The 15,998-nt window shown below is 33.2% G+C and overlaps 1 protein-coding gene across 2 annotated transcripts in view; it reads left to right on the top strand.

The window, feature by feature from the left end:
• Positions 1-6,508, top strand: part of LUZP2 (leucine zipper protein 2) — a 705,018-nt gene extending 698,510 nt beyond the window's left edge. For both annotated transcript variants that reach the window (XM_051965657.1, XM_051965656.1), the window contains exons 11-12: positions 5,050-5,124; positions 5,993-6,508. In XM_051965657.1, coding sequence (XP_051821617.1) covers positions 5,050-5,124; positions 5,993-6,097 — 180 coding nt within the window. In that variant the 3' untranslated portion in view covers positions 6,098-6,508. The remainder of the gene's footprint in view (positions 1-5,049; positions 5,125-5,992) is intronic.
• The last annotated feature ends 9,490 nt before the right edge of the window (positions 6,509-15,998 follow it).

The raw sequence follows: 15,998 nt of genomic DNA on the forward strand, positions 1-15,998 counted from the left end.
GTACCAAAGCTCAGTGAGGAAAATAAATCCTTAAGGGAATTAAGCAAATAGAAGCTGATGATTTTGTGAGAAATCAAGATACAATAAAATTATGGGATGATCAACTATGATGGACTAGGTTCTTTACCTTCTCTGGGTATGAGTAGGATTTTTCATCATAAATTCTTTAGAGTAGTTGTAGGTGATTGTACTACTGAATATAACAAAGTCAGTTATAGTTGGTCATCCTAGAACATTGCTGTTACTTTGTATACAGTATATTTCAAAATTGAAAAATATTGAAAAAAGTTAAATATCTCACTAGAAAAACAATTAACCTGAAAAATAGGTCCAGGAAAGATATTTTTAACATTATTGATTGTTCTTCCTGAAAATCATGACCAAATAAGAGATCCTGGACATCACCTTGCAAGAAATTATCAAGTAAAACTGGCCTTCTGTTCTAGAACCAGAAGATAAAATAGAAATGGAAAGAATCCACCAATCACACCCTGAAAGAGATCCCCAGGAATATCATAGCCAAATTTTGGAACCCCCATTTGAAGAGAAAATATTGCAAGCATCCAGAAAGACAGAATTCAAGTATAGTGGAGCTATAATCAATATAACACAAGATTTAGCAGTTTCATATTAAAGAACTAGATGGCTTGGAATATGATATTTCCAAGAGCAATGGAGCTAGAATTGCAACCAAGAATCTCCTACCCAACAAAAGTGACAATAATCTTTAAAAGGAAAAAGTGATCATTCAATGATACAGAGGATTTTCAAATATTTTTGATGAAAAGAGTAGAAATAAATAGATGATGTGATTTTTAAATACAGGACTCTGAGCAAGCATAAGGAGATAATCAGGAAAGTGATATAAGGGACTTAATAAGGATTATCTGTTTACATTCCTACATAGGAGGGTGATCCTTGAAATTCATTAGAACTTTCTAATTATTATGGCAGTTAGATCAAGTATATGTATATATGCACAAAGGGCATGGATATAAGTTGAATATGAAGGGATAATATCTTGTATTTAAATGATGAAATTAAGGGATGAGAGAGGAATGTACTGGGAGAAAGAAAAAGAGAGAAGTGGAATGGCACAAATTGTCTGCCATAAAAAAGAGGCAAAAAAGTTTTTAGATTGGAAGAGGCGGAGAAGATGGGAAGTGGATGAATCTTACTCTCATCAGAATTGGCTCAAATAGGAAATAACATACATACTCAATAGGAGTATCGAAATCTAGTTTACATGAAGGAAAATAGAAGAGGAATAGTATACAGAAGGGGGGATGATAAAAGAGAGGTAATATTGAGGGAGGGAAAAATCTGTAGCAAAATACTTTTGAGGAGGAATAGGGTGAAAGGAAAGAAAGAATAAGTGGGAAGAAATACAATTAGCAACAGTAATTGTAAAAAAAATTCAAAGCAAGTTTCTCTGATGTAATATTATTGTGCTCTGTGAAGTGATGAGCAGGATGCTGTCAGGAAAAAAGAAAATCTGCAAAATCCTTCATAAACAAAGTGAAATATACTGTATATAAAGTAATAGCAATGTTCTGGGATGACCAGCTGTAAATGACTTTGTTATTCTCAGTAGTACAATTACCCACAACTACTGTAAAGGATTTATGATGAAAAATCCTATCCATTCCAGCAATTTGGAACTATGCCCAAAGGGCTATCAAACTATGTATATGCTTTGACCCAGCAATGCTACTACTAGGATTATATTCCAAAGAGATCATAATGGAGGGAAAGGGACCCACATGTGCAAAAATGTTTGTGGCAGCCCTCTTTGTAGTGGCAAGAAACTGAAAACTGAGTGGATATCCATCAGTTGGAGAATGGTTGAATAAGTTATGGTATATGAATGTTATGGAATATTATTGTTCTATAAAAAACAACCAGAAGGATGATTTTAGAGAGGCCTGGAGAGACTTACATGATACTGAGTGAAGTGAGTAGAACCAGAACATTACACATGGCAAAATCAATATTATATTATGATCAATTCTGATGAATGTGACTCTTTCCAACAATGAGATGATTGATGCCAGTTCCAATGATCTTGTGATGAAGAGAGCCATCTGCATCCAGAGAGAGAGAACTGAATATGGATCACAACATGACATTCTCACTCTTTTTGTTGTTGTTCGCTTGCATTTTGTTTTCTTATTCATTTTTTTCTTTTTAATTTCATTTTTCTTCTGCAGCAATTATATAAATGTGTTTACACATATTGGATTTAACATTTATTTTAACATGTATAAAATATATTGGATTGCTTGTCATCTAGGGGAGGGAGTGGTGAGAAGGAGGGGAAAATCTGATACACAAGGCTATGCAAGGATCAATGATGAAAAATTATCCATGCATATGAGAAAATAATAGTTATATATATATATTTACAAATCGTATCCATACCCAGAGAGGGAAAAGAGCCAAGTCCATCACAATTGATCATCATGCAATTTTATTGTTACTATGTACAATGTTCTCTGGGTTCTGTTCACTTCACTTAACAGCAGTTCATCTAAGCCTTTCCAGGCTTTTAAAAAAAAATATCAGCCTGCTCATCATTTCTTAAAGATCAATTATATTTCATTACTTTCATATACTATAATAATGACTTATTCAGCCATTGCCCAGTTGATGGGCATCCACTCAATTTCCAGTTCCTTGCCACTATCAAAAAACTGCTAAAAACATGTTTGCATTTGTGGTTTTTTTTTCCTCTATTTAATCTCTTGGTGATAGAGACCCAGTTAAAGAGAGACTCTGCTGGATCAAAGTCTATGTACAAAGAATGTGCAATGATTACCTATGAAAGGCTTGGTTCTTCTAAGTACTTCAGAAATTCAAAGCAGTCCCAGTAGATTTTGGACAGAAAATTCCACCTGTATCCAGGGGGAAAAAAAAAACAAAAACAAAAACAAAAACTAAAGAGACTGAATGTAAATCAACATATGCTATGTTCACTTCTTTTTTCTATTTTTTTTTTTGTCACTCCCAAGGTTTTTCCTTTTGCTCCTATTTTTGTCTCCCAACATGACTTATAAAGCAATGCATGTGTTATAAAAAAATACAATTAAAAAAAAGTCTATGCACATTTTGATAGCTCTTTGGTCATAGTTCCAAATTACTCTCCAAAATGGTTGGATGATTTCACAGCTCCACCAATAATTACATTAGTGTCCCAATTTTCCCATATATTCTCCAACATTTATCATTGTCTTTTCCTATCATCCTAACCATAAATTTTATTTTGCAATTCATCTTTTTATTAACAAAATGAGTCATTGTGAAGAGAAACTATTTTAATTGTGTGTATATGTATACAGATAAAGATATAGATAGTGTGTGTGAGTGCATATTTTTACTAAGAATAAAAGGGAAAGCAGAAATAACTTAGATGCACACAAAAAATATATAATTCTTACTAAACAATGAACTTGGAGTTGTACAACATACAAGGCCCTCTTTCCCAACCTGTACAGTGGTTCAAGGACACCACAAAGTTTGAAATTATCATGGAACTAGAGGCTTTATTTGACTTATGTGTGTATGTGTCCTCTTGTATCATGATATGTGTAGCTCAGAACTCTTCACTACTCTGCCTTTGGTCCTTTCACATTATTTAGTCGTAGGATTTTAGAGTTAATAGAAGATTTCAACTGGCCTAATGCCATTGTGTTATCAAAGGGAAATTGCTCCAGAAGAAAATGAGTTGCTTAAGTTCAGACATTGGCTGATAAACTCAGATTCTTGTCTTGATAGCCATTGGCAGAATAACTAGGGCCCATACCAGAGGGGAATAGGGAGAAATAGTAGTAAATATAAATTTCACATCCATCTAAAACATTATAATATCTCAGATTAGCATATTTTATTGTTCTAAAGAGTGCCATGCAAGAAAAAGATGAAAAACCATTAATTTACCTAAAATGCTTTTGCCTACGGATGCTTTCATTTTTATTAGCAATGAAGTTTAATAAATAATTATTTTGTTCTCATTACCCAATGATTGTGAATTAGTTTTCCAAAGTTCTCTCTTTTTCAGGGATTGAGAAATTTTAGCAAAGCAGTTCATGATTTTCAAAAAACACTATTACTAGTTTCTTAACTAGCTATATAATTACACTGGGCTTTCTGCTGTTATTTGCACACTTATATCTTAAATATACATATGTACAACCTTAGGCAAGCCATTTAACTATACTCTAAGCACCAGGTTCTTAATTACTAAAGTCAGAAGGTTGGGTAAAATGAACTGCTGAGTTCTTCACAAATTTTGGTCTGGGATCCCATGAGCCTGAGACATCAGCACATCCATATATATGTTTACATATATATTATAAGGTACTGTTTATTTGTGTGTGTGTTTGTGAGTATGAATACATACACACATGGAAGATTGGGAGAAAGGAGAATAAGAATGTATGTATGTATGTATATTCACATAGAGAAATATATGGAGAATAGCATAGTATACAGGGAGATTTTATACATACATATATATGTGTGTGTGTGTATATAGAGATATATACACATACTCTATAAACAGTATAAAAGTGCAGATTATATATCTGAAAGTACTGTACATCTATGCATATATAGCATACACTATACATAAAAAAGGAGGAGGGGGAAGGGAAAAGAAAAAAAGAAGAGAGGCATTTAATAACAGAGAATCCATTGCAGCATTCCATTTTTAGGGATAATACTGATAAGTACTACAAGGCCTCTATGTTTTTGTTTATTATTCCTTACTTAGAATTATTTTTCTTCTTCTGAGGACATTTCTCTTTCTCTTACCTTCTTTTGTGGCAGCTGAATACCAAAATCAATATGTAAGCCCCCTGTCTTATCTCTTTTTTCTAGTGCCTTCCCATTAATGATGATTATCTTTGCTATTTGGGACTGTAATTTGGCCTTTCCAGGAAAGTCAGTCTGCTGGAACTTTCTCAGCATCTGAACAGCCTAGGGAGTTCATTCTTTCATCCCTGTTCTCCTTTGATGACTATCATGATATGTTCTTGCTTATTTTTATAGGGTGGCAAGATCTGTGCAGTTAACCACAACTCTACTAATGTGAACAAGACCACGGAATTGGATCCCGTCCTGCAGGTATTCTTGTCCTTGAGCAGAATTAAACACATTTCTAAAACTCAGATGGCTTGGTTCTGGTCTTTCTTTCTGTATATATCCTCACTTTCAAGGCTAGGTATTAGATAGCTTTTCATACATGGGCTTGAATGGGATCCATTCCTGAATGTTATATTTTAAAAGGAGTTGCCCTTATCATCCATTTTACAAAATTGATTTAAGTTAAAACATATTTAATTAAGAAACATTCATTAGTAATAGTGGAGATTATAAAAAAGTTTAATTAGCCTTTAAAAATTCAGAAGACTTATAGATATCAAATAAGACTTTGGAGATACTCATTGCAAATGTCATTATCATTTAATGTAAATAGACATACACTTTAAATTCAATTTCCATGGACATTCCTTAAAGGCCTAATGGGTTCAAGGCAAGACACCATACATTGGGATAAACAAGAAGACCAAACAATCTGTTCCTCAAGCAGTTTATATTCCAATATTGTGGGAGGTCCTGGGTGGAGAAAAGGAAGGAAGTATTTAAAGATCTAATTAACTGGAAGTTTGCATTGATACAATGCAGTTTATTGTTCCATCATTTCACATGGACCTGAGCTTTCTTGTTTGATTTTAAGTTATAGTCAGAATGATGCTGGAAAGAAACTTCTTTTCCTAAACAAAGACTCTTTGTATGGATTGTAATACAAATTGAACTACTCAACGTACTTTTTTTTAAAATCAAATGATGCTTTTATATGTAACTTATATGTTGTGTCTCCTGGTTGCTAATGCATTTTTCATGCCAAATTCTAGTCATCACCGATATGTTTGCTTCTCAAATGGTACTTGTCTCAGACTTGACTAACTCTCCTTTCTATGTTGGTTGACAGAAGCTGCACACGCCTCCTCAGTCTAAGCTGGAGATCCCACAATCAGAAGAGAAAAACCAGAAGATTTCCAAAGGCATTGCAAATACAGAAGAAAAAACACTGTAGGCTTCTTCAAGAAGTTGTGCTGCAAATGTCCATTTGCTAGTGTCTTCACATTATTTTTAGTCCAGAGGCATGACAAACGTACTAAGTTTCTAGAGCATGCATCTTTTCCACTATTTTATGTATGTTTGTAAAGTAGCCGAAAAAATTTCCGAAATCCAACATGCCATTTACTATCCTTTAGCAATAATCTATTTGAAATCGATATTCACAGAAATGCTTTTGTAAAAGAGTCCAGTTTTTTAAAACATTATGCTGTCTGGATCAGTAACTTGCTTATTATAAAATAGTCAGTTTTGTACACTAACACCATTTCAAAGTTTGTTTTGTTGCCTGATTTTTTTCTCTATCATTATTCTTTTCTGGGATAGGCTTTGATGACTACATGGAAATAAAGAACACTCTTTTCATTAATACCATCATTAGTACTAACCTGGCAAAAAGAGTCTACATCTTGCTATCCATAAACCGATGTCCGGATCTTGACTGTCTGCCATCCCAGTTATGCTTTCCAATGTTATAGGATTTTAGTGAGTATAATATGAGACGAAGAGTGGCTTCAGGGATACAATGCTGGGCTTAAATTCAGGAAATATGTTTAAATTCCACTTCAAGTATATCCAGGACAATTATTTAATCCTTCTTTGCCTCTTAGACCAGGTTATGAAGTCATGAACAAGTTGACTTCTGGGAAAATAGAGTTTCTATCTCCTATCTGATCTAAACTAACCCATATATGTTTATGACTATTTGCCCTCTTGGATAAATCTGTATAATCTCAGAGTAACTGAGCCAGAGAATGTGAATTCATGAAAATCATTTTTCACAGATAATTGGCTTTATGTAGGCAGAAAGAGCAAAAAATGCCTGAATGATTAGTGCCATTTTTGATTGACTTGATGAGATCTCTTGCCATATTACAATTCAAAGTCCTTGAGTGTGTGTTTTTGTGTGTGTGTGTGTGTGTGTGTGTGTGTGTGTGTGTGTGTGTGTGTGTAAATTTCTTCTAATTTAAGGAAGAATAAATTATTAAATTAAAAATAGGCTACTAAGTGGAATGGTATAGTGCTAGGCTTGGTGTTCCTTACTTGCCTCAGTTAATTACTATATGTGTCACTTTGGGTAAGTCATTTGACATCTATCTGCCTCAGTTTTTTCATCTATAAATTGGTAAATAATTCCTGGTATTATTGTGAGGATAAAATGTAATAATATCTGTGAAACACTTGACAGACCTTGACAATAGTATAAAATGCTATGTTATTATTCTATTTCCATCAGTAATAGGGAAATTTAGGAGGCAGTATCATGACTACAATATATTGAACAATATATTGTACAATATACAATATATATTGGAATCAATAATTCTAATTCTTGCCTCCTACAAATAAAAGTATGTGAATCTGGGTTAATCATTCAATCTCTTACTCTAGGTAGTTCTCTATGTATAAATTACAGAATATAGAGAACAATGGCAGAACACTGTTGTAGGAAAGACTTCCTCACCTGCAAGTAATTTGATCCATGAAATCATAGGTCCAAGAAGAATGAGGAGGAAGAATAAATAGGAGACTTTAATAATAGATGAGACATAAAAAAATCATCTAATTCAACCCTTTTATTAAATTGAAAAGAAAGTCCTAAAAAGGTAAAGTGGCAGAACTGAGGTGAGGATATATTGGTCCAGTGCTCTTTCTATTACCTTGTGGTTACCTTTTGTTCACTTTGATGACTTCTCAAGTTGTAAGCATTTATATTTTAATGAAAATATCAGAGTCAGAGTTTATAGAAGAATCCCAAATAATCTAAGCCACTCCAAAATAGAATGGAATGTCTTGGGAATTATTGAGTTCCCCATCAATTGACATTCTTATCAGGACATCTGGATACCATATTGCCAAGATACTATTGCAAAGGGAGTTCCTGTCAGGTAGGAATTGGAGTACCTCATCCCTTAGCCAACTCACAGCTTTGCAATTCTTTAAAAAATGGAACCTTATGAAAAGAAGAAAAGAAAAAAGAAGGGGAAAAAAGAAAAAAGGGAAGGGAAGAAGAAAAGAGAGGGAAAAAAACAAAGGAAAAGTGAAAAGAGGAAGAAGAGGGAAAGAAAGAGAAAAAAATAAAGGGATGAAACGTATCAACTTGACTTTGACTTAATAGTGGCTATATATAAAAAATAAAGTAGAAACATGATAATTAATTATTCAATGTGACCAGGGGGAAGCAGCCAAAATGGAAAATTTAGTTCCAAATATGACTCTTTGGGGCTTAATTAGCATGTATCATTATCTAGATTGATTATTTTCCTTTGTAAACACAATCTGCCAAAGTGATACTAATATTTGTCTTCATCAGGAGAGGAAATAACTTGAGATTGAACATATCCACAAGATTTCCTGAAAAATAAAAGTTAGACACTTGACTGGAAGATTTATGATTAAAATGACTTAAACCACAAGCCTTAAACATATGATCTACCTTTTCTTTTGGAATACCCTGTCATACCATTGGTCACCATGATATTCCAGAAGTTATGTGAGCCAGGAGATGGTAATAGGGATCTAAAATTATATTTTAATAGATGTAGGATCTTTTGGGAAAGAATGCTCAACTTACTTCATCCATTCCAAAAGAAAATCATTATATTTCCTTTATAGAATACAAGTAAATATATTTATTAAACATGTATAAGAAAATGTACCATGGTTGGTGCTCCCAATGAAAAAGAAACCAGAAAAGGAATCTTATTCATTAAACAGTTCATATTCTATTCAAAAGACAAATAAAAGGAGTATCAAATGACTTCTCCAGAATGAAATACGAACAGAATCTCAGAGGTGGAAGATACTTCAGAACTGGGTTTGACATAAAGTTGTACAATGGACAAGAAGTCATTTAACACTGACTTAAGGGTTTCTTAAAATGGAGAACTCATTACTCTCTGAAGCAGCTCATTATACTCTGATTATCTCTAATGGTGAATAAGTTACATCTAACTCAGATTGGCTTCTTTGAAATTTTTTACCAATTGATTCTGTTTTGTAGATCTTGGCTAAATAAAATTATAATGCCTCAACCACACGCTAGCCTTCTAAATAATAGAAGACATTTCTCCACAACTTTAATATTCCAAGCATTGGTGAGAATGGACAGGGGGCAGAGAAAGAGAATGCCCATTTTCTTCAATGAGATGAACTCATTGTTATCTACTCAGTCATGTCTTTTTTAAAATTTGGACCCAAAGTTGAACACAGTGCTCTAGTTCAGAGGTATCAAATGAAGTTTACATTTCACTTTTAACACTCCTAAAAACTGCCCAAACCCAATTAAAATGTAATTGATAAATATTTAACAAAATGAAATATGAGATAACATTTTAAATCCAAGTGAATATGCAGCCTGTAGGCATATATTTGAGCGCATTCTATTTGTGTTTCACAGCACTGTTGTAGATGTCATACTACCAAAGTGGAGTACAGCAGGGCTAAAGACTCCTTGGTCTTGGACCCAAAGATTCTTCATGCAATTTAAGATTATATCTATTTTAATACTTGCTATATCACACACCTGATTCATATTGAATTTGAAATCTAAAATGAATTCTTGATCTCCTAATATCTCTTAATTTGATAACTATTTTAATCTAATCGATTATAGATTATTTCATTTTATTTTATGCAATAAAATATTTTCTGGAGAAGATTTGCATAGGTGTTACCAGATGGCAAAGAGGGGTCCATGACAAAATGTGGGTGAAGAGTTTTTACCTTAAAACTCCAAGAAATATGAGACTGTTTCCTTCTAGTTCTGAAATTGTATATTTCAGTGACAATGAATATATTTAGCTTCCTTTGCCTTTTTACCACACTCTGAGTCATGGTTAAGGATCTATAGAATGACGTTCCCTGTGGGCTTTGAGGAATGGCAAAAAGTCTTTTTCCATTAAACTTTATTTCAACAAAGGCTTTTTCTTTAGTGTCTAGAAAAGTATGCTATCCTGTGACAGTGGAAGGTAAGAATCAATTAATTCTTATATAGTATAGTGAAGATAATGAAATTCTGTATCAGTAGTGACTGATAGTAGAATACTGCTATCAAACTCAGAAACAGTAATCACCAAACCCTTTATAAGGATCCCTTTGGACTGAATATTGATTTAGGAAAGTGATATCAACACTTTCTCTGTCTACTGTATTTTTATTTATATTTTCCAATTTCATTTTAATCTGGTTCATGTTTCTGTGTTACAATGCAGCCTGAGGGCCGTGTCTGACATCTATGGTCTAAATTGAATCAAATTTGATCCCAATGATACTTCAGCAGTTCTCTTTACCTCTGCTCTAAATGTCTGTTCAGAAATTTAACCAAGCAGTAGAGCTGATTTCCATGTTCTTGGGGATGTTTCAGGGTACTCCAGTGACCAATGAATCAATGAACTACAATGGTCTAAGTGCAATTTTCTTTACAAAATTGCATGATGTTTGACACGTTTTTATAGCAATTTTTTAAAGAACTATTTTGGGTATCACTTTTGATCGTCAAGAATTAGACACTATTTCATTGTGTTCTATAACTGGACCTTTATTAAACTGAATGCTCTCCTGTCTTTCATTGTTTGAAAGTAGAATGAGATTAGTTAAAAATCTTACGTTACTTCCAACTATAATAGGAGAAAGCACTTTAGCTGATTTTTGATAAAAAAAAAAAAAAACAGATGGTATTTTGTTTTTACTTAACATCTTTTAAAATGCATATTAGTTTCCAGAAATTCACAAGGATATCATAAATCTCCATACTGGGAAAAGCATTATAATATCTCTCATCTATGCATAGAATAATATTATTTTATATCCGCATTAAATAGAAGGGATTTATCCAAATTATTTTAGCTAGAAATTACATTCTCCTGAGAACAAAATGACTTATGTTGTATAAGTTTCTATTTACCTGTTACCAAAACTAACAAAAATAATATGCAGTCATTTTAAAATATAACTAATTGTCACACGTTTTACATAGATTTATTTTTCTGCTAGAGCTGCCTTAAAATCCTATTTTCTTTGAAATAATTACCTCTGCAAATTGAATTAGTACCTGTTTTGTGACATATTTGCATAAATTACACATATATACATTTGCATTTATAAATAGAAGAATAAAGATCATATACAGAATCCTGTGCTTGGTATGCACAATCATCTATAAACTAGTCCTGTTCTACTTCTCCAGTCTTCATCCATAATATTCCCCACCACACACGCTACTATTCCATGATCAAGATTTTCCATCTTTGAGCTCCAGCCATCTTTCTGATATTCATGCCTGGAATGTTCTTCCTCCTTATCTCCACTATGGACACTACTTGCTTTCAATGCTTTTTCCAATCCTTGATTATAATGCCTTCACTCTCTTAATAATTTCCTATTTATACTGTAGATAGCTTGTTTGTATATATTTGTTGGAGGAGAGGAGAAAAGGGACAAAAGCAAACAGAAAGGGACAGAGAAATAACAGAAGCGAAGGAGAGAGAGAGAGAAAGAGAGACAGAGACAGAGACAGAGGTGGGGGGGGGGACAGAGACAGACATTGAGGCCCTTAATTAGGGGTTAAGCAGCTAGTCCAGAGAAATACCTTCACTATGAGTCAATGGCTGGATTTGAATCCACATTTTCCTGGTTTGGAGAAATTCTTCTCTTTCTAGTACAACCGTAGTAGTCAAACTTTTTGATTTCAACATCTCTTTATACTCTTAAAAACTATTGATCCTCCCAAGAAAAGAGCTTTTGTTTATGTGGGATATAGCTATTGGTATTTACCAAAAATGTGTAAATGTTATGAGGAAAACAGTTTTGACTTCATGTACCTCCTAAAAAAGTGTTAAAAGAGTCCCAAAGGTACCCAGATCATGGTTAAGGAGCGGTGCACCACACTACTAGGTATGTATTTGTATATATGTGAATGAGTGCACCTATGTGTATATGTATTCTTTTACTGCTAAAAAGCTAATATAGTTCAGTGAAAGCAAAACTGAAATTAAAAAAGATGGGTTGAAAGAAAGCATTTAACATGAATTAATTTTGTAATCACAGATAAATCAGTTAAATAAGTCTTGTCAAATACTGTATAGTATGTAGTTGTAGTATGAGAACCAAAGATCCCTTTACCAACAAATTAATATCTCCTATCTATTCAAATGTATGCACAGGGCAACTATTAGAGTACCAGTCTGGAGTCAGGAAGACATCTTTCCTTCAAATTTGGTTCCAGTCACTAGCTATGTGACCTTGGACAAGTCACATAAGCCTATTTGCCTGAGTTTCCTCCTCTGAATGGAAAGCCATTCCGATATCTCTGCTAAGAAAATCTCAAAAAGTTGAATACAACTGAAATATCACACACACACACGCACACACACACACGTGCCATAAGTGATAGCAAGAATACCTGACTACAATGAAGGGATCATTGTATATAGTCCTTCCCTGTAAGTTAGTAGCACCCCTTGCCGCAGAAGGGTGTATTGGAAAAATTATAACAACTTTTCTATCTATATATTTATGATGTATATATACATATATGCTATGAGCAGATATACACACATGCTCAGTCATATGTAGGCTGTACATACAATATTACCATATTCAAAGGAAAAATTATGTTGCTATTTTTCCTGTGTGAATCAAAGCAAACATCTTACTGATTGAGAACACTGAATGAGTTACTGGAATTTTCAATGGGTTGTTGCTATTGCAAAGGAATATTTTTTTTTTCTGAAAAAGTCTTATTTCTAAAGTTCCCCACACTTCAGTTTGTGAGCCATTTTGTATGCGAGATTAAATATTTTATGATTAATCTGTAGATAACTGTGCTCAAAAATGTCTAAGAAGTTTATCTTAATGAATATTTCATTTTTATAGGCTCAGGTACTGTAACTAACTCTAATTGCAATCAAGACAAGAATTATTGATTGGCGTCTTGGGACAAGGTGTGCCAGAAAAATGGAATGCAAACAAGAATAGCTATTGTTCAAAGGGTATTCAATTACATGAAAAACATTTCCCTCCAATATGCACAGTTGCAACCTGTTGAGATAAATAGATAGACGCGTTCATATAGATGGGCTTCTTTTCATTTAATATTAATCATCAAATGTAAATGAGCATAAAAAATGAATGAAAAATATTGTTTTCCTTGGACAGGTTTCCCCCCCCCCAAGATTAAAACAGATTTTAAATAGCATTCTGTTAATCTATATGTTAATTTGGAAACCCTATATTTAATTTAAAATATAATAATTTTCAATTTATCAGGTCTTAGAAAATATTAAAAAATGATTTTGGAACTGTTTTTTTTTTTCTGTTCTCCCTCAGTGTCACAGAAATATTTTGATTGATCAAACATACCAAGAGAGGATGCAAGATTATTCCATTTGATATTTCCATGATATTTTCTTTCTTTTTTCATCTTTAAAAACTGTCTATTAGACTTGATTTTAAAGTGAAGTGAAGGTTTGGCTGATGCTTTGTTCACTTGATTTACATAGGTTGCCTTATCACAAGTCACATTTATTTTGCAGCTTACTATTACAAAAAGCCTCATCTCCATCCATTTATTTGATATTCATGACAACAATGAAAAATTAAATTTATGGATCTTAGGATAATACATATAAAGCTAGAATAGACCTCGACAGTCACTGAATGTAATTTCCGCATTTTACAGAAAAAGAAATTGAGGCAAAGAGAATTAGAATGATCTTCCCAAATTCTAACTCTTATTTTATAAATGAAGGAATAGCTCACACACCAGAAAAATACTTATAAATTTGAGTCAGTTTTTTCTATATATTAGAAATAGGCCTTTATTAGAAACAATGGCTTTAAAAAATGTTTCCCAGCTTTCTGCTTCCTTTCTAATCTTGGCTTTATTGCTTTTATCTGTGCAAAACATTTTTTAGTTGAATGTAATCAAAATTATTAATTTTGTATTTTATAAATTTCTCTGTTTCTTGTTAGGCAACAAATTCTTTCCTTTTTCAAAGATCAGATAAACTATCCCTTGCTCTCCTCATTTGTTTATAATAGCACTTCTTTTCTTTTCTGTTAATATTTTATTTTTCCAAATACTTGCAAAGATAGTTTTCAATATTCACCTTTGCCAAATCTTGTGTTTCAAATTTTTCTCCCTCTCCCCCACCAATTCCCCTCCCCAAGACAACAAGTACTGTGAGATAGGTTAAACATGTTCAGTTCTTTAAAAAACGTTCACACATTCAACATAGTGGACAAGAAGAACCATATCTAATGAGGGGAAAGATAAAGGGAAAAACAGCAAACAAACAAAAATGAGGAAAATACTATGCTTTGATCCACATTCAGTTTCCATAGTTCTCTCTGTGCATTTCAAGGGTACTTTTCATCACAAGTCTATTGAAATTGCTTTGAATCACATCATTATTAAAAAGAGATGTTTATCATAGCTGACCATTACATAATCTTTCTGTCGCTGTGTACAATGTTGTCTTTAATCTGTTCACTTCACTTAGCATAAATTCATGTAAGTCTTTCCAGGCTTTTCTGAAATCAGCTTGTTCATCATTTCTTATAAAACAATAACATTCCATTATATTCATATATCATAACTCATTTAGCCATTCCACATTTGATGGATATCACATATTGTATCATTCTCTATGTCTAATTCATGAACCCACTTTGACTTGATCTTGGTATAGGGTGTGAGATGTTGGTTTATGCCTAATTTATGCCATAATATTTTCCAGTTTTCCCAGCAATTTTTGTCAAATAGCGAGTTCTTATCTCAGAAGCTGGAGTCTATGGCTTTATCAAACAATAAATTATATAGTCATTGACTATTGTGCCTTATGCATCTAACTTATTCCACTGATGCCCCACAATATTTCTTAGCCAGAAACAAATGGTTTTGATAATGACCACTTTATGGCACAGTTTTAGGTTTAGTACTGACAGGCTATCTCCCTTTGCATTTTTTTCCCACTAATTCCCTTCATATTCTTGATCTTTCTTCTTCTAGATGAATTTTGTTACTATTTTTTCCTAGTTTTATAAATTAATTTTTGGCAGTTTGATTAATATAGCACTGAATAAGTGCATTAATCTTGGTAGAATTGCCATTTTTATTATATTCAGCTTCCATATTTAGAAAATGAAAGCATTTGACAAGATGAACTCTAAGGACCCTAGCAGCTCCAAAGAACCATTTCTTGTTTTTATTTCTTGGATGTCTGTAATGTAAGTCTAAGAATATCACAACATATGAGGAGACCGGTCACTATTTCTTACTTAACCTCGAAAAGATTAGCAACTAATAGACATGTTCTCTCTCTGACAATTACTTTTACTTAATTTGATTTAGATACAGTTCTCTTTATTTCCAATGTATAAGTAGAATGGGATGGTTTCCCCCCTAGTTGGCCAAATTTTAATTGGTACCACCAAAATTATCTTGGAGAAATTATCTATTTCTTTCCCCTGGCTCCCCAGTAGTGAGTGCCCAGTACACACTATTTCTCTCTCTCCCTCCCTCCCTTCCCCTTCCTCTTCCTTCTCTCCTCTCTCTCTCTCTCTCTCTCTCTCTCTCCTCTCTCTCTCTCTCTTCTCTCTCTCTCTCTCTCTCTCTCTCTCTCTCTCTCTCTCTCTTTCTCTCTCTCTCTCCTGTTATGTCTCTCTCACACCCATGGAATTACATACACACAAAGCTAGACTTCTTTTTTTTTTTTAATTCCATGGAATAGTAGCAAATATTGACATTGCTATTTTCCCTTAGTGCTTTTTATCACATTGATATTGTGTGTTCAGGTTTGCAAGTATGATTATCCCCATTTTACAATTGTGCAAACTGAATTTCAAAGAACTGGAGT

The sequence above is a fragment of the Antechinus flavipes genome, chromosome 6 (genome assembly GCF_016432865.1).
Source record: "Antechinus flavipes isolate AdamAnt ecotype Samford, QLD, Australia chromosome 6, AdamAnt_v2, whole genome shotgun sequence".
NCBI lineage: Eukaryota > Metazoa > Chordata > Mammalia > Dasyuromorphia > Dasyuridae > Antechinus > Antechinus flavipes.